This window comes from Corvus kubaryi, unplaced genomic scaffold (assembly GCF_017639235.1).
Source record: "Corvus kubaryi isolate FWS band 111438036 unplaced genomic scaffold, C.kubaryi_AGA036_p1.0 37382, whole genome shotgun sequence".
NCBI lineage: Eukaryota > Metazoa > Chordata > Aves > Passeriformes > Corvidae > Corvus > Corvus kubaryi.
This window is the reverse complement of record NW_024581124.1, coordinates 739,567-757,894: the sequence shown is the minus strand read 5'-3', so window position 1 is coordinate 757,894 and position 18,328 is coordinate 739,567. Positions and strand designations below refer to the sequence as shown.

At 39.8% G+C, this 18,328-nt stretch overlaps 1 protein-coding gene across 1 annotated transcript in view; it reads left to right on the top strand.

Annotated features, from left to right (window-relative positions):
* PPIL2 (peptidylprolyl isomerase like 2) overlaps positions 1-18,328 on the top strand; it is a 67,780-nt gene that overhangs the window by 39,312 nt on the left and 10,140 nt on the right. The window contains exons 13-16 of the mRNA XM_042034924.1: positions 2,666-2,755; positions 4,109-4,142; positions 12,236-12,353; positions 14,877-14,933. Of these exons, the coding sequence (XP_041890858.1) occupies positions 2,666-2,755; positions 4,109-4,142; positions 12,236-12,353; positions 14,877-14,933 (299 nt within the window). The remainder of the gene's footprint in view (positions 1-2,665; positions 2,756-4,108; positions 4,143-12,235; positions 12,354-14,876; positions 14,934-18,328) is intronic.

Sequence of the window (18,328 nt, the reverse complement as noted above, 5' to 3'; positions counted from 1 at the left end):
AACAAAGTCAGGTTTGTGTATGTGTATTTGTCATCAGTGTTTGTAGCTGGAACAAAGACTTCAAAGACTGGCCTTGTTTGTATGGTCAGTGCAGAGCACAACTTCATTACTGAGGATCTGCACCTTCCCCATAAACCTCAAGCCTTTTTCTCCTGCTTTGGACAGAATGCTCCTTTTAAAAAATCCCTGAAATGTGCTTGGCAGTGTGAGATTTGGCAAGAACATTAACTGCTTTGAATAAATCAGATAATCTGAGCCAGATATTCTAGACCTACTGCATGACTGAAACTGGGGTTTATTACTGATTAAATGCAAATCTTATTTGTGTCTACTAAAAAGCACTGTAAAAGGTAGTGGTAATGTTGCTAAGGAACTGTTTACCTGCCAAATGTATCTCTGTGATGCATGAGGTGACCATGGGAACCAATTTGGTGGCAATTATTTAAAGAAAACCTTGCAGTGGAATGATTATTGCATGTATACTGAATATTTCTGAAGTTGCATTTGAAAAGCTTATTTCTGGGAAAGGGTATAATAGCTAGAAATCCATTTAGAGACAAGGGTCAGCACAGGTCCTGCATAAAAAATACATTACTAGAGCCAGGTTTTTTGATGTATATTTTATAATCATGTTTTGAAAATAAATAGGAAATCTGTATTGGGTTATCAACTTTGTGCAAATTTAAAATGGTTTGGTGTCTATTCCTAGGGGACTCAGTCTTTTGCCTGGTTTCATTTTTTGTAAAAAAATAATTACAGGTTGCTATATTCCCCCTCGAGAACTTATTAACTATGTCTCTCTCTCCAAAGAGTGCTTGGCTCTCATGAGATAAAGTGCCTTAGGCTAAAAGCTGCTGATTCCATTTCTGATTCATAAAGAAATTTTTTTAACTTATTTTTATCCTTACTGACATTTTTCACATTTTCATTTTCACTAATAGCAAAACACTAGGATCAAGGCTGTTATGATATTGTCTTACAAAGGAAGCATGTGCTGCACAAGTGATTCTGCAGGAGTTGAATTTTACTAGAGAGGTTAAGTACAAAGATTATTTTAAAGCATATATGTTGAATTCAAAGGAAAAGAATTCACATTGACTATAAACATTGAAGAAGTAGGAAAACCTCCTGTTGCTTGATACAATTTTAATGGAATATAGTTATTTATGAGTTGCCCTCAGGATGCCACCAAAATACGTGTCTTGGTGACATTCTACCATAAAGCCATTATGGTACCACTACCATTTAGCTCAGTAATGAATTCTGTAGGAAATCTGAAATAATGGCTGGTGTAAGATTAGAATTTGCTAATTTTTTCACTTACGGCCCAGCTGACAACTGTCATCTGAGTAGAGTAATTAAGAAGGAATCAATATAGAGAATTTGTAATGATGGGTACAGTTTGTTTGGAAAATTAAGAGACATTTCAGTGTAAATAAAGCAGGATGAGAATGATTGTGTTTCAGATGAGAAAATACAGAAACTGAAGTTCTGTCGGGTTCAACATGAATACTTGTATGGACTGGCTTTTCAAGACATAGAAATTATTTCATCCTTAAATTATTATAATCAGGCTGGCCTTGGATTTTTTGCTTTTAAGTCACATCAGGTTGCATGGCTTAGTCTCTGTCTCTCAGCAGCTCCCAGACCAAGAGTGATGTCACACCAGTGCAAAGTGAATCAGTGCCTTTCACAAAAACAAGTCTTGTGTGTCTTCACTTACAGCCATTGCAGCTCATACTGGGGCTTTACTTGCCAGCACATACAACAATAAGGATATTTTTAAGGCCTGTAAGAACTCAGTTAGATGTATTCTTTTGTAAAACTGGAGTAGATTTATGCACATAATCCACAGTGGGGCTGGAAAACATGTCCAAGTATAGAAAACAGGCTGTTTCTGGACTTGTGTTTGTATGTCTGAAGGTATTTTAGATTTGCAGGGAAGAAAATCCATACAATTACAGTGGAAGGATGATTAGGTGGACAGTAAAGTTTTTCAGAAGGTACTGTTTGAATATCATGGCTCATAAATTCACTAAATAACTTTAATTTGCACTGTAAAAGTGAATTAGAAGTTGGCAGTATATTTAGCATCTTTTTTTTTTATTTAGAGTTTTGAAAATGATTTGGTTTTTTTTATTTTTCCTGTGTTCCAGTGACTTGGGTCAGTCCCATTGTTACTTCCAAGTGGTGAAGAGGACTGAATGCTTCTCTTCCAGTTAGTTTCAATGTGCTCACTTTGAAATAGTGGAGCAGAGAAGTCAGGTTTTTTCTCACTCTGTAAATCAACATTTTTCAGTGCTAGAAACCCGTTTGGAACAGGATTGTGATGCACTGCTGGAACTAAGTTACTTGCAAGTCTTTGAGCTTAGCTGTGTTCACCATCATGATGTCAGCTGGGAACTCCCGTTACCTGAGCTAATGTTCAACACTTCTTTGTGCTAATTGGAACATCTGAGTTTAATTTATTTAACACAGTGTGTGTCTCTCTAGTGTACCTTAAAAGAACATATATTACAGGCTGTTTTCTGTAGACAGAGCCTCTGTCCTCCTTGAGTCCTCCGTGTTTGTTTCTTTGTAAGGCACAAATGAAAAGTGATTCTTGTAACCACTGTCATGATTGTTTAAAAGTTGTGCTTAATTAAAACTTCCTGTTGTCTTTCAGACACCCCGAACATGTGAAAACTTTATCAAATTGTGCAAGAAGAACTATTATGATGGAACAATTTTTCACCGATCAATTCGGAATTTTGTGGTGAGTGTTAAAAAACTCCTGTGTAATACACAATATGTGATGTACTCAAAATATCAGATACATTTAATTTACCTCAGGTTTAGGTTTTTCCATGCATGACAACTTGCACTAGATGTATATTAAATATACCTTCAGAATTAGGGTTGTCATAACCTATGCCATGTGTCCTTACTGGTCTTACTAACAATTGTCTCTGACTAATGTTGTCACTCAGAACATCACTGCATTCAGCACTGCATTTGCTGGTGTTCCAGACAAAGCCTTGAAGAGTCATTGCCTTGGCTCTTGTTATCTTCCCCAAGATGTGGGTGGGTGGTTAATGAACAGAAGGAGAGAGAGGGAAATGCTAATTTGGATAAGTAATTCTGTGGCCTGTTGAAATCCCATTCAGATGAAACTTAAGCAAGCATCTGAATTTCTATTTCCTTTCCTAGTGTGCTCCAGCACTGGGTGCCCAGGCTTTCTTGTGAAGGATTTAAAGAACACCTTGTGTTCCTGAATGTGTCTTTGGTAGTCAAAGATCTTTATTTACAGAGTTACAGTCCAGGCAGCTTAGGATATTGTAGCTGCCCTGTAACTTCCTTTCAGAAGAATTAACAACCTGATCCTGAAGACAGAGCACATCTCACAGAGAACATCACTGGATGTTACATTCCATCCTGTCATCTTACAAAAACCTTTCTTTCTTTTGACAGCCCTGTATATCTCAGTTCATAGTTAAATTCACAACTAAAATTGTCCTTCTGTGCTATTACTTTGAAACTGGTTGTGTCACTCTCCCTCCACTGGCATTAGAGTATTGAATATTATTTCTGTAGGTCCTGCATGTACAGCGATTAATACATGTAATTAATTTTGTTACTGAAATATTGGTTTCACGTGAGGATTTTTCCTACTGAAGATAGTGAGTGGGATACAGATTCAGATACAAAAAATATTCCATATTCCCTCTTTTCTTGCCTTCCCATCTTGTGGAGGGTTGGTAGCAAAACGTAAAGCCTTTTCAGTTCCAAAAGCAGTGCATCGTCAGTTTAAAAGCAGGTTCTGATTCAGCACATAATAAAAAGGATGATCTGGTTAACTCATTTGAGACTGGTTATTTTCCCTATTTACCCATAAAAGACCTATTATTTTTATAAAACTGACATTCTGCTTATGGATAAGCAATGCCGGGGATGACAACCAGCTGATAAAGGCAGCTCCAAATAAGTAGTAACGGTTTCCTTGTTGCTGACTTGTCAACATGACACAGTATAGAAGGCAGAAAATTGAGCAGAATTGGCTTTTATGGTTTGTATTTGATGTCTTTCACACAGACACATATGTAAAATCGATTTCATTTTAATTCTGCAGATCCAAGGAGGTGATCCGACTGGAACAGGAACAGGTGAGGTTAAGTTTGAGTCAAGTAAACTGTTCTCACTTCATGGGCTCGGTTGTTAGATTTACTTCCAGACAATTTTAATTTAAAATTCTCTAAATTATGATATGTGGTACATTGTGTTTACTTTAAAACAGAGGTTTCATTAATATATTTTTATGAGCATGTTGACTATGTTCAAAATTTCATCTGTATATTCTCAGTCTAAAGCTTGGGCACTCTTCCATGCAGAATTCTTGCGGTTCTTGCTTCCTTATTCTTTCAGAAAATAAATAAATGAAAACTGTAACGGTTTTACAGCTGATCTTCCAGGGCAAAAAACAAAGGAAGAAACACATTCATGCAAAGTTGCTTTCAAATTCAGTGTTAATGAAATACTCGAGACCTGCCTTGGAATTGGTGATTGGCCAGACACCATCTGTTCTCCCAGCTAGTTGCCTTGTAAAGCCCATGCTGCTCTTTTTCTAACTTTTAGGGATCCCTGTTACAAAATTCTTCCACCTGTTCTTTCTCCCTTAGTTGGAGATCTGGTAACAGTCATATCAGGAATGGTCAGGAGGCAGAGCAGTTGAAGGGTGTCAGAGCATTGCCCACCACAGGAGATGTGTCATGTAATACCTCTGGTCACTGCTGTAAATTTGCTCATTTTCCACTTGCACCTTGTATCTGCCCACTTGAGGCTGTCACCAGCATACCCAGCTCCTCACCTGCTTAAATACTTTAGCTCTATTTGCTTTGTAAATAATGTTAGTGTGAGTTGCTCAACAGCTTTTCTTGTAGTGTATGTGATAATCAACAGTTGCAGGATTTGAGACTAGTTGAAGGCTCAGTGCTTCGATGGCAAAAACCCATTAACAAGAATTGATACCATCTATGCTTGGACTGTCAAATGCAATTTGATTTTTTTATAAGGAAAGTTTTGGTTCAAATCCCAAAAGACATAATTAGGAACATCTTTTGAAATGAGAAATTAAAGAGGTGTCAGGAGACAGGAGTGATTTAATGGGTTGACTCAGACACCTCTCACCCTTGCAGGGTGGAGTTCAGATCCTGCTGTGGAATGAAAATTAACTTGCTGGTGTCATTCCTGTTTCTGTTTGTGCAAACAGCAGAATTGCTGTAAGACAGCAGAGTTAACAGGGGCAGAGGACTGGCATCACTGCTGCACTGAAAGGCAAGACTCAGCTCCACTGGCTTTGCCAGTAGGAAGTGAAACGCTAATAAGCACATAGGAGGAATATCCTCCTATGTATATTCTTTCACTTAAAAAAGGGAGTCTAATGACCTCTAGTATTTTCCATCTTGTTTTCCTCCTTGTCATTCTTAATTAAATATGAATATATCGCAGGCAAGATGTCTCGCAAACATCTGTCAGGACTATTAAAGTTCTAATAAAATGAACAGTGTACACTCAAATAGACATGAGTCTTGCAGATTTTTAGAGACTGGCTGCAATTAGTGTAGAGTCCAAATGGTGCAAATGTCTTCTTTGCATCTGAATGGTTTTTATTTTTTGAAGACAGTTGAATTTTATATGTCCTTACCTAATTGCTTGTTGAATATGATAATATCACGAGAAAACCTAGATGGAGAGCCTGGTGGGCTGCTAGATTGCTCTTGAACTGTCATGTCTTTGTGTTTAATACTTCAATGAAGCTGCTTAGACAGTTCACAGAGTGCAAGTAGTCTGTCAGGATTTGTTCCTGACTACCAGATAAATCCAGGGCACTTGACTGTGAGGCAGAAATTCCACTTGTGTGTCTCAAGGTAAGAAGATGGCCAGAAGGTGTAAGAAGGTGGCCAGATCTGAGCCTTGATGTTTTGTTGGCAGCAGGGCAGCCAGAGGAGGGTTCAGCTCGGCAGCACTGCTTGAGCAGGGCAGATGGACTGATGCTTTCTTGGGCTCCCATGCTGTAAAAATCTTGCTCCATTGGTTTATGAATTATTAATGTGATTGCAGGCATTCACTTTAGGAAAGCTCTGCAGTGAAGCACTGGGATTCAGTACTTTGTACCTTTTTTGCCTGTGGCCTGTTTGTAATTTGCAGGATAAATTCCCCTTTTTTATTTCTTCTGCTGGAAGGGATTTCAGTATTTCTTTGACTCACTGCTTCTTAGAAGGGGAAAAAAAAAGATGCACCTTTGAAAGCTAAAAAAGTCTGTAAGATTAAATGGGCTTTAGAAGTAAATAACTTGACTTCTGTAATATCAGAGAAGCATATGAGAACAGAACAGGGCTTTCTTCCCAGATACTTCAATTGGCAATAGGGAGGACTATTTAGAGGTTACCCTTTAAATGTCAATATTATAAACTGTTTCTATTAGAGCCTGTTGTAGGAAGACTTCAGAACAAAAAGAGCATATTTTGTTTCCTCATCCACACAGAACCTTCTGCTTTAACTGATGGTTTCTAGCTAAGATATTTGGCCCTTTTATTTGTTTTTTTGGAAAAAAAACCCCAAAAAACAAACTTTTCCAAATCTATACATGGAAGATGCATTAAGCCTGTATACATTTTTCTTCTATTTATTTAATTATTTCTGTTCATTACTTCAGGAAGTAGAACAGACTGGTTCGAATATCTTCCCACCATTTGGTTTCTGTCATCTGACATTCATCCCATGTGTCAGGGTGTCAGGTTTATGGTTGCAGCCCCCAGATGCTGAGATGATCACCCACTCCATTGCTAACTAAGCCCAGGACTGTTCATCTTCTGGGTGGATTTGGGCACAATTAGTACAACATGACATAAAGTTACTTGTCACACGTACACAGACTGCAACTGTGCTCTTGGCTCACCTGGATTAAGTGTGCTTGTGTTTTGGAAACAGTTCACAGAGGTAAATGTCAAGCTGGTTGATACTGACCATCCTCTCCCATGGCTACTCTAGCTGAACTGTCCTCTTTGTAAGCAGTACTGACCCTTATTTTGTTGTTTGTTATTCAGCTCCCCAATATGTCCTTTTTGAGTCTCTTTTGGACTGTCATAAAAGTAAATGTGACCCAGCAGGCACGTGAAGGACAACTAATTCCTGGTACTCAGCAGTTAACCTTGGAATGGAGCAGAGCGGAAATTAGCGTTATGGCAGCTGGGAGCTGAGATACCACCCTGGGAAAAGAGTAGGGAATAGAGTTTTACCTTAGCAGAGCTGTCAGACCTGCACTGCCAGAGCAGTCAGATACACAGTCCTGCAAGGCTGACACTGGTTTGGAGGACCAGACTCATTTTCCTACAGCCTTCAACTTAATGTTTCACAAGACTACTGGGAGAAATTTTATTGCAGTGCAGCAGCTTATTTATTTTCTGACAAAATAACCACCCATAGAGGCAGTATTCAGAGCAATAAGCTGAGTCATGGTCATTCTTTGTAATGATTAATTATTTGAAAATGAATTTTAGATTTGTGTTGTATCTCTTTCCCTGCTGTTCATAACGAGTAAGTGGTTGAATGTTGTGAGTAATTCTAACTCATGGTCGTGCAAGTGGAGCAGCTGCTCTGTATTTTCAGTGTTCCAAATAATAGAAGAAAATTTGCATGTAGAAAAAATAGGTTTAATGTCCTAACCCTTTTGTATGAAAAAGGGAAAACTGTATGCAAACCGTCACATTTTCAAAGCAGCACAGGCATTTTTCAGCTACTCTTTCTTGCAGCCTGTTGGAAGGTCTCATGAATCAGCCTTTGATTTATGAATCCAGAAGGGCACAAAGGAGGCACATTATAGCTGTAAAAGTCCAGGATGAAATACCTCTGGTAGATGGGAATTGCATTTTGGTTGGCAGCAAGAAGAGCTCCTCTGAAATGTCAATAGCAAAGGACTCTGGACAAACTTGATCAATGCAATGTGATTTCCTAAGATTGCAAGTTCCTAAACTGTACCAGTTTGAGAGTCCCTTTTCTTGCATGATTGAATGTCAGCAAAAGGACAAGAGCAAGACCTTTTAATCCAGAATATACTGCTTTTAATCTGCAGCCCCTCTGCAAATCCACTCTCGGGTTTGTGGAGTTGAGTACCATGTCCTGTTATCTGAGAGAGAGAAGCACTTACTGCCTGAGCTAAGGCTTTCATATTTGCAAAATGATTCCAGAATCTCACTTGGAAAGCTCTACAGAAGTGTCAGATGTTATTATGTACCTCGTTGTTCCAAATGACAAGATGAAAATTACAGAAAGTAAGCCATCATTTTTGTGAATCAGAACCCTCCCACTTCCTTACCACTGCTTAGCAATTTTTAAGCCAGAAAAAGGAAGGATTTATTTAAAATCACAACTGTCATGAATGATGATTCCCAGCCCACACCTGGCTTTTGGAATGCTACATTTCTGAAGCTTTAGATGCATCTCTCAGCTCTTTGCAAGGAAGTTGTACCAATTCTGTGATTGTACCTCAAAAAAATTTTAAATGCTCTTAGTAGGAACAAAGACTACCGAAGAGTAATCTGGTTTGGTTCAAAAGACAATCTGAAAATGTGGCTTTCTTCTGTATAGTTGCTAATATGTGATTGCTTCAGATGTCAGTTTAGATCTGTTTACCTGTTTACCATCAACACAGGGTGCAGATACAAGACCGAATAACTAACCATGCTTCAGTACAAGCTAAATATATCTTGCTGCTCTGGATAGCCACAGAAATTATTAATGTTCTTTTCTGAGAGCTGTGTGGTCTGTTTCATTTCATGTCTGTGTGAGAATGAGTTAAACACATCTTTAATTTAAGAGAATTTTTTTTTAATGGAGAATGTGTGGAATTGTCTCCCAGCTTCCTTCAGCTTTGAATCATGTGTATCTGAGTAGGCATGTGATTTTTATTTTACAGAATTGTACAAAAACTCTTTCTAGCTTCTGAAGGCTTTGACACTGTGCAGGTTAAATGCTGTTGAATGCCAGTGTATTTCTGTGGCCAATCCCAAGAACGTTTCCTTTTGCAAGCTTTGTGCAAGCAAAGCCCATGTGCCCATGTGCAGTCTCTAATTATTCCCAACACCAATCCAGCCAGTTGCAGTACATGCTGGGGCCATGGCTGCTGCCATGTGAACTGATTTTTAGCACAGAAGCCCACAGAATTTTTTTCCAGCACTTTTTGTAATAGGATCTGAGAAAGATTTGCAAGTCCAGTAGGCACACAGCTCCACTTGGACGGAAGATAAGCTGAGAGGGAGGTGAAGTGACAGGCAGTGCTGCCAGCCGTGAATCCAACACCCAGAGTCAATTCTTGTTTTCCGTGGGCTTTGCTTGTAGGCTGGTACATCAGCACTGGGGTGAGGGGTTTGCATCATCGTGACTCCAAATATAGCCAGCAGAGATCTGTGTGCACTCTGAGGAAGATTTGGGGAGTATAAGGAAGAGCCTCCTCTCTTTATGGCACATACAGGGAGTGAAATGTGAAAAGACTGGAGCCAGACACTGCCGTGCTCCCACCTCTTCTGTCTGCATCCATTCTGCTTTCAGAAAATGTACATCCACACCTCCCACCTGTGTTGAGAATAAACACAGTAAAATCTTCTAGGTACTTACAAACACCTCATAATTATTAGTAGGTTTGGAACCTGTGAGTGGTTTTCCCAAGTTTACATTGAACTCTAATGTAGATAGTAAAATGTAAAAATGTAAAATCCCTGTTCCAGCTGAGCATTAGGCACTGCGCTGCCATGGCCCTAGACGGATGAGGGGTGTGTACTTAATCTTCACAGAGAAAGTCATGCTGGGTTTCAGTAATTAAAAAAATGTATAGATGTAACTTGCCATCTTCTGACTTGTTCTTTCTAGTCCTGCTTCAAGCAGATACTTGAAGCCTGGAATAATTCCAGAGGTTAGCAGGAGTTTGACAAAAAGCACATTCAGGCTATTTTTAATTTAAGGAAAGTACTTTGGGGTTTTCCTTGAAAAAAGAAAAAAAGTATTCCCTTAAATTATTAAAAAAACCCAAACCAAAACAACAACAAAAACCCCCAAGCCGTGCCTGCTCTGCTGTCTGAGTGCCTTTGCAGCGTCTCTAGCGCCCTTTGCCAGTCTGTGCTGCTGGGTCTCCACAGACACCTCAGTTATGTCCTTCACAGGACGTCTGGCCTTTTAGGCAAATGCTGCACAGGCCATTCCCTGTTCCTGCTGCAGCTCCCAGGCAGACAGAATTAGCCTTGGAAACAGCTGTATGGCAGACAGAGCAGGGGCTGTAACTATCTGCTAAAATATTAGCGCGTCTTTCCAGAGAATCAGAATGAGCCAAACTTAGCTTTCATACATATGAGATTAATTCTGACCTGCAGTGCATGATCCGAAATGAAATCATACAAAAATAGATATTCCAAAACCTAAAGATCATGGCTCATTGCTCCTGTCTGCAAGGTCTTGGGTCTGGTTGTTTGTTGTGCCAGAAAGAGAGAGTCTCTCTGTCATTCACAATTTTTCTCTTTCCTTTTGAATTATTTTTCTGACCAGTGAAGGCTTCAGGCTTGATTCCACTCTCTTTCAGCAGCTTGACTGTAATTCCAGCATCAGCTGGAAGCACATGAAGGGTGTAGCAGACTCATGGTTTGGCCACTTGCTGCTGTGTCCCATCTCAGCAGACTGGGCTCATGTTCTGTATCCTCTGAAAACTTCAGACAGCACAAGCTCCTCTAGAGCTGGCTGCAACTGTACCATATCCCTGTCACCCACTGCTGGAAAAGATTGGCATTTGGGATCAAGCTGATGTAATTTAGCTGATCTTAAAACATTCAGTAGCCAGAGATTGCTGAAGTAACCACTGCTGTACTCCTGTACAGAAAATCCCTACAGGGTTTGTCCACTTTTGCCACCTCTTGTCAAACTGCAGAGCAGGCAACACTCAAGTCTATTAATAGGTCTTTTGAATATGATTAATTGGGTTTTTAAGTGGGTCAGCTTCTTCCAGAATTTCTCACTTAGTTGCAGTTGCAGCTGTCTACATGTGATGCTTTGTTTTCACAGTATTGTCTGGAACTCTTTCCTCATTTAATGCACTCTTGTGATTTTTTTGGGTAAGGTTTTCAGTAGGAGCCTGATTCATTCCTTGGTTTTATTTGCTGCTTGTATGTGCAGCCATATCATCAAATTGCTTTCTGTGCTATGTGTGCACATGGCTGTGGAGCACCACAGATCCCTCCCTGACCTCCTGCTTCTCCAGTGATATACTTACTCTGAAGGGCTCTTGAGCCAGTTCTGCAGATGGACAAGTCTTGCTGCCTGTTTGGATACTTTTGTTTGTTTTATTTTTAATACTGTCCTAAGGTGAAATATTTTTTCATGGTTTGTCAAACAAGATTATGGATTTGACTGTAAAACTATGACTCATCTCAGCCTTCATTTTTCTTATTAAGAATGATCCTGGAGGAAAGTGCAAATGAAAATGTCAGATCTATCATAAATAATGTAAAAATGACAGCCAGGAGGAGAGCTCTCACGGACCCTCTCTCTGTCCAGTTGCAGAAAAGAAATCAGTTTTGGAGGGCTGGGGCTGGGGTTCGTGCAATTTTTGTCATCCTTTTACCTTCACATTTAAGTGTTTACATCATCCAGGTATCTAGTCCAAATGTCTGATTTTTGCCTTTTATTTTGGGGCACCATATATTGTCATTCTTCATTGTTTAGTCCAGAATTAAGCATTTGAGCTTATAGCTCCTATTCTTAGTTGATTCTATGAATGTGTTTCATCTCCCTGATATTTTATTTCTGAAAACAGTGCTATATCCAGAGTGCAATTAAACTGGTAACTCTTTGCTCTGTTTTGCCATTAAGCCAGTTTTAAAGACTTAATGTCTCAAAAGAGAAAAATTATGGTGGACCAGCAGTAAAAAATTAAATCCTTGCCTGTTCTTCAGCACAGGATACATGAAGCTGTTGATGAAGTGTGGTCTGTTGCAGCTGATGGTGTGAGGGCACAGAAATGTGTTGCCAGTTGCAAACATCAGATTTCAAGGTCATGCTCAAATACTGGCCTATTGATAGGGGTGAGGTAACAATGTATTAACACATTGGGACTGGAAGTGCTGGAAACCTTGAATTTAATGTCAGTGCCTGCTACAAAACACAGTGGGAAACTAATGAAAACAAACATTATTCTTCTCTCATTTTTTTCTCTGTTAAGGAGGAGAATCTTACTGGGGAAAACCTTTCAAAGATGAATTCAAGCCAAATTTGTCCCACACAGGACGTGGTGTTCTTAGCATGGCAAATTCGGGACCCAACACAAACAAATCACAGTTGTAAGTAGTCACTTGCTTTTTTGTGCTTTACTGTTTCCCTCTGGACATTGTGTCTCACCCTGTTAAGAAGAAAAATGACATTTTATGAGCTACTCTTTAAAGTTCAGTCAAGTGAAATGTTCTGTCAAGTGCTGCATGTTGCAATCAGGGCTGCAGCTGCTCTTAGCCAATCTAAGAGCAAAGTGAAGCACAGCAAGAAAACCTGTAGGTTTATTGTATCAGCAATAATTTGTCTTTTTGGTTGTTATGATTTGAAGTTTTTGTTGGTTTTTGTCAGTGTCCCTCCCCAGTGTAACCCCTATAAGATCATTCATCACATCTCTTCAGTCTGTTTAAATTTAGCCCCATATTGAGCTTTTTGACGGAATGAAATGAAACATAAACTCTATGGGAATATTACTTCTTTTTAGTCACCTGATTTTAAATAAATGGGAACAGTTCTGCTCTGTTGAAATGTGTAGACCTAGACGTGGCAGAGTGTACAATCTGGGATTGAGAATAACTTGTTTTCCAATGTACAAAAGCAGAATGAGGACTAAAATGAGGAAAAATTTAAAGATACTGAAGTTATAATGGCCTTGTTCATGTGTAACATTAATATGGGTGTTTGCCTGCAGTCCTTTAAAAATGTTCTGTGTCACTTTGAGCCAACTATTTATTGGTTGCTCTGTAAGTACTGGAATATAAAAATGTTGTTCTTTTATTGGGAGCCCCAGGAAAGGGTAAGAGAGTGTGTGTGTGTGCAGTACCATGTCTTGGCACTGAGGAGGGAGGGAGGGATGGGGTCTTGGTGTTCATGATGCTGTGTTATGATGGCTTGTAAACTCTGCAGCAGTGTGCTTTGCTTTAATTAAACACAAGTGCTTGTCTCAGGGCCCCACATTCTTAGGCTTACTCGCAATCTTAAGCCTAAGCACGTGTGGGGCAGTTTGCTGGATCAAGTTGCTATACAACTTATTTTGGATTTGAATGTTACTGCCAGCTCTCACATGCTAAATTAGGGGAGAGTAGAGACTTCTTTCCTCTTTTTTTTTTTTTTTTTTGTTTTAAAAAGGGGATTCTAATAACAGAAGTTACAGAGACCATAAGTGATGTGCCATTTTGAGTCACATCATCTGCTGCTGTAAATGTGATTGTATGTTCTCCTAAAATTTGCAAATTAAATACAAAATTCCTTTATATGTAAGTCCTTAAGAGAGTCCAGCTGCCCATATTTGTAAAGGCTCCTAGGCGGCACTTAGACACATCTAGCAACTGCTCTAGCCTTAGGAACTCTGTGAATAGCTCTCCCCATAGGTTACAGGCAATGCAGGGCAGAGGGAGCTGGGTCCCCTCTGCAAGGTGATGTTTGAATAATGCTCAGGACTTTTCTGGGACCATCCTGAGTTATGTTAATTCTGTTGTCCTTAATTTTATTTTGACTGCAGTGACAGATGAGAAGCTTTCCCTGTATATTTGCTACTTCTCAGGGGTTTTTTATCACAGTGCTACATAACTGACCATGTGTTGATCTTAAGTACTGGACATCCAGGAATAAAGTGGTACCCTATGTAGGAGTTTGCAATCTGCACAGCATCCCAATGCTTTCCTAGGGCAAGCTACATCTTAGCAGACTGTCTGGCACATTGCAGCTGCTCCTATTTCAAATCATATAACTTCCTGAGGCAGTTGCTTATATGGAAAAGTGCTTTTGGAATGCTTATATATTTTTAGCTGTCTCCTATGTAGTGTAACAGATGGAAACAGGGAGGAGAGCCAGCACTGCATGTCCAGCCAAGACAGGCCATTGTGGTCTGCAGACCAGTGTGGAAACCTTTGTCTCATACATTTGTAGTCCAAGACTTCCAAAGAGCATCAAGCTTTAGAGAAAAGCTTTAGTAGTAAAGGTTGCTTTGGATTAGTGTTTTAGTTCCCGTGTTTAAGTTTAAAAGTACAGCCCTCAAAATTAAAAGCCCAGTTAGTTACTTTTGACACTTGGAAGTATTCTTCTGGGATCTGAAGCACGAGTGTGCTCTGTCCAGAGGAGAAATGGATCACCAACAGGCCAGTTTAAGGGAAGAGAAATGCAAAAAGTAAATATCCAGAAAATAGAAGTTTACACTGGCAGAGACTGTTGTGTCATGTAACTTTGTTTGCTGGATACAAGCTGCCTATCGTGCACAAGAAATGTTCTTCCCAAGCAGGATCACGTCTGCCAGCCCTGCATGAGCTTCCCAGGGCCTGCATGGCAAGGAGGCAGATGCTCAGATTAATTTTGAACTTGCTGCAAGGTCCCCCTCTTGGAGTACTGTTTAAGAATGTGAGTACGGTGAAAAGTGAGAAGTCAAAACTGCAGGAATCCAGGGTGGAACTCACAAAACTGAGGAGTTAAAGGACATTTGGTCCACAGGCCTTCCAGAGAGGCAGAGGGGCTTGGCTTCTCTCCGAAAGCTTTTGCAGACACTTTGTGTTTTTAAGCATTACTGGCTGTTGTTGAGGGTCAGTGGGACAATGTGGTAACTGTTATGTCTTTATTCTTCCTAGCTTCATCACATTCCGCTCTTGTGCATATCTGGACAAGAAGCATACAGTTTTTGGAAGGTAAGTGAAGGATATTTTGGGCAGCAGCATAGCAGACGTTCTCCCCTGTATGTCTGAAGCATAAAGAGAAGAATCTAGTGACTCTTGTAATTGAACTGGAGCAAAATCCTAGCTCACAATCCAGTTCTCCTGGTCATCAGTAGGTGGGCAACATTGCACCAGTGCCAGTCAGCAGACCCTGCCTTGTTTTCCTCCTTCCATCACTGTAAGTTGCCTCATTTCCCTTCTGTGGGTGGCCCTCCAGGAGTCATGAACAAAGTAATCATCATCATGTAATGAACCATGTTAATATTTGTGCATGTTAATTGCTGGGACACAAGAGATTAGCTCTTCAATACTGCTTTCATCCTCTTATGAGCCATCAACTGAAAAATTAGTCATGACAGGACTACTCTTCATCATGGCATAGACCTTCTGCATAGATGAGGTCTTTTGGCCCTTCTTATTCTTTTTTATTTTATTATTCTTTTGGTTTACTCCTGACAATTATCACTGGTATGAAATCTGTATATTTATGTGCATGTGTGTGTGTACATACATACATGCTTATGCACACATATATAAAGATACTACCAATGCCCAGACAGTGAGAGAACTTCATTCCTTATAAAGAAGTCTCTTCTGAAAGTCTTTTCCAGTGAAGTCTTCACATGATAAAGATTAAGGTATTTATTGCAGAAGAAGGTACAAAGTCTTTGTTATGGTTTGTTCTTTGCTTCCTGTGCTGCAGGTACTTGGTATTTAGCAAGTCAAGCAGAGTTGTTCTCAAACACCCATCGTGCAGGGCAGGAGGGGGAAATGCTACTAGCCTGCTGCATTGGTAGTTCCTGAGAATCTTACAATCTTTTTTACTTGTAGTTTTGGGGTTTTATTCTTTTTGTAGTTTTATTCATTTGGAAGTTGGCAATGGAAAATAAAACCATGTGCTGTTTACTTTGATTGAATGTCATGCAATTGTGCTGTACAGTGAAAGTGATATATTTAATCCATCTTCCCTGCCTGCAAGTTCTTGAGGCAGAAACTGCTTCATTTTAATAGCACTTTATTTTAGTGCTGTTAGTTCCAATACTGATTCTTCAATAAATGCACTCTTGGAAATGTATTTTTTTCTTTAGGTTTGTCCTAGAAAAATTCAAAGTTCCCTTGTCCTTTAGTGAAAGGAGATAATACAGCAAATTCTAATACTAAAAGCTGAGAATTGGTATATTCTTGGAGGACTTACCTTATCCAGATCTTAGGACTATTTCACTTAAGCTACACTTTGAGTCCACCTTGCAAAAACCCTTTCAAATCCCCTACAGTAATGCTGTTAACCTGAGCTGGCCAGCTCATCAAATTATGTCTGTGTTAGGACAGCTCAGCTGAAAATGTGCCTGTTCTTCAGTTCTGGATGCAGCCTGGCCTCAGTGAGCATCCTGTGTAGTCCTCCAGTGTCTTTGCTGTGTTTCCCCAGTGCACTCTAGTTTTACCAGAATTCACCAGGACAGAATTTGGAGAGAAGCTGAGCTTTCTGTGGTGCAGGGAGTGTGCTCCCCAAAGCCTTTGCACTGTGCTGAGTGTCTCAAGTACCTTGTGAGCAAAATAGCTCAGATGATGTTTCACACTGTATGTTGCCCTTTAGAGAGGAATTACTTCCAGGTAAATCTGGTTAAGTGTATACAGCAGAGATTTTTGCAGTTTGCAATGACTGTCTTAATTTGTGAACTGTCTTTGCTGCTACTGAAATCTGAGCTTAGGTGCCAGAGTGAAGAAGTGGTGCTGCTTATATTTTTAGCTGAAATACAATGGAAAAACTTTATAAAAAGTGTTGGTTTAGAATCATATTTGGCTTCCTGCATGAAAACTGAGTGACATCTTCATATGAACATAGAGCAGGGAAATTTTACTCTGATCTGTCTTGCATGTAAATGAAGATCAATTCAAAGAAGGTAAAAATGAAGATGCTGGAATATATGTATCCCAGTCAGTCTGTATTAATCTACAAATGGAATTATTGAGTAATTTAATTTACCTACAAATATAATAATAAAAGGTTGGTGTGTGTAGCTCTTAAGATCTATATTTTGTTATCAAAATCCTTCAGCTGTTTTTACCTGCATTGTTTTTAAAAGTCAGATAAGCCAGAAGATGCCAGAGATTGTACCTCTAGTAAAATTCCAACTTCAGTTTGCTATTTTAGATCCTGGGTGGTTCCAGGATTTGGTGACTATATCTGAGCTGATTATAGCACAATAATATCTGGGAAGCATATCTAGGAATAATATCTAGGCTTGAGAGCAGAATGAACCCATGATATCAGGATTCTTTGTTTCCATCAATGTTTATTTGTATTGTTAACTGGATGCTTACTGGCCTGTTGTGACTTTCATATAGATTTGAGGATTACTTATTTCAGTTAATATAAAAACCTAAGTACTCGGATCTGAACTGTACTCTCAGCTACTCATCTGTGACTCTGGTTCATGTTAGTGTCACACAGTTATCTTGGAGAGCACAATTTGACCTGTTTGTAATTTGTATAGAACTTTTCAGCAGGCTTTCCATAGTTTAGAGAACAAAAAAAAGAGTGAAAAGGCAACCATTCCCTACTGTTTTCTTTGTTTCTTTGGTCATGTGTAGGATGCAACATTGAAAAGATCCTTCTCTGGAAATGCACCTTATGCATGTCCTCACTGGTTTGAAACACATTTTTTTACATAGGAGAATCTATTAATGCCCACACCTGGGCAGTGGGACTGTGAAGAGGTGACATGTGTCTGCCTTAGGCACTGGAATTTTCAAGTCTCAGGAGAAAGGTGTGGCTGGAGGACAGGGAAGGGCTCATCATGGTTGTGCTGCCTACCATGGCAGTGATGAGGATGCAGGTATTGAAAAGAAAGGAGATAATCTGGCATGGCTGGGGAGCAAAAAGAGAGAGTGAGAGAAGAATGCCTTCCCTTGGAGGTGTGTTCCAGGCTGCATGGATTTCCTGCTCCAACAGAGCTGCCTAGATTAAATTAGTAATTACCATTTCTAGTAATTACTATTTCTTCTGACTTAGAGAATGATGTAATTAACACGAAAACCAACTGGTGGCTTTTGTGGGCTTTTAGCTTGCTGGGGAGAGGTTTAATATAGAAACTGAGATAATGTAAACCAACTGACATGCATTTGCTCTGCACAGAGGGGATGAAAAACATTTGCAGGGGGCTGCTGCCTGGGGAGGGTTCTGCCTGCTGCTGCCCTGGGCTGTGCCTGGGATCTCCCTCCTACCCGTGCTCCAAGCAGGGCCTCGGCTGTGCTGTGACCTGCAGGAGCTACAGGAACACTACAGCCAAAACAGCAGATAGGCTCAGGTTCCTGCTTGGTGTGCTTTATGAAATTTAGATGCAATCCATGCTGTTATTATGTTTTCT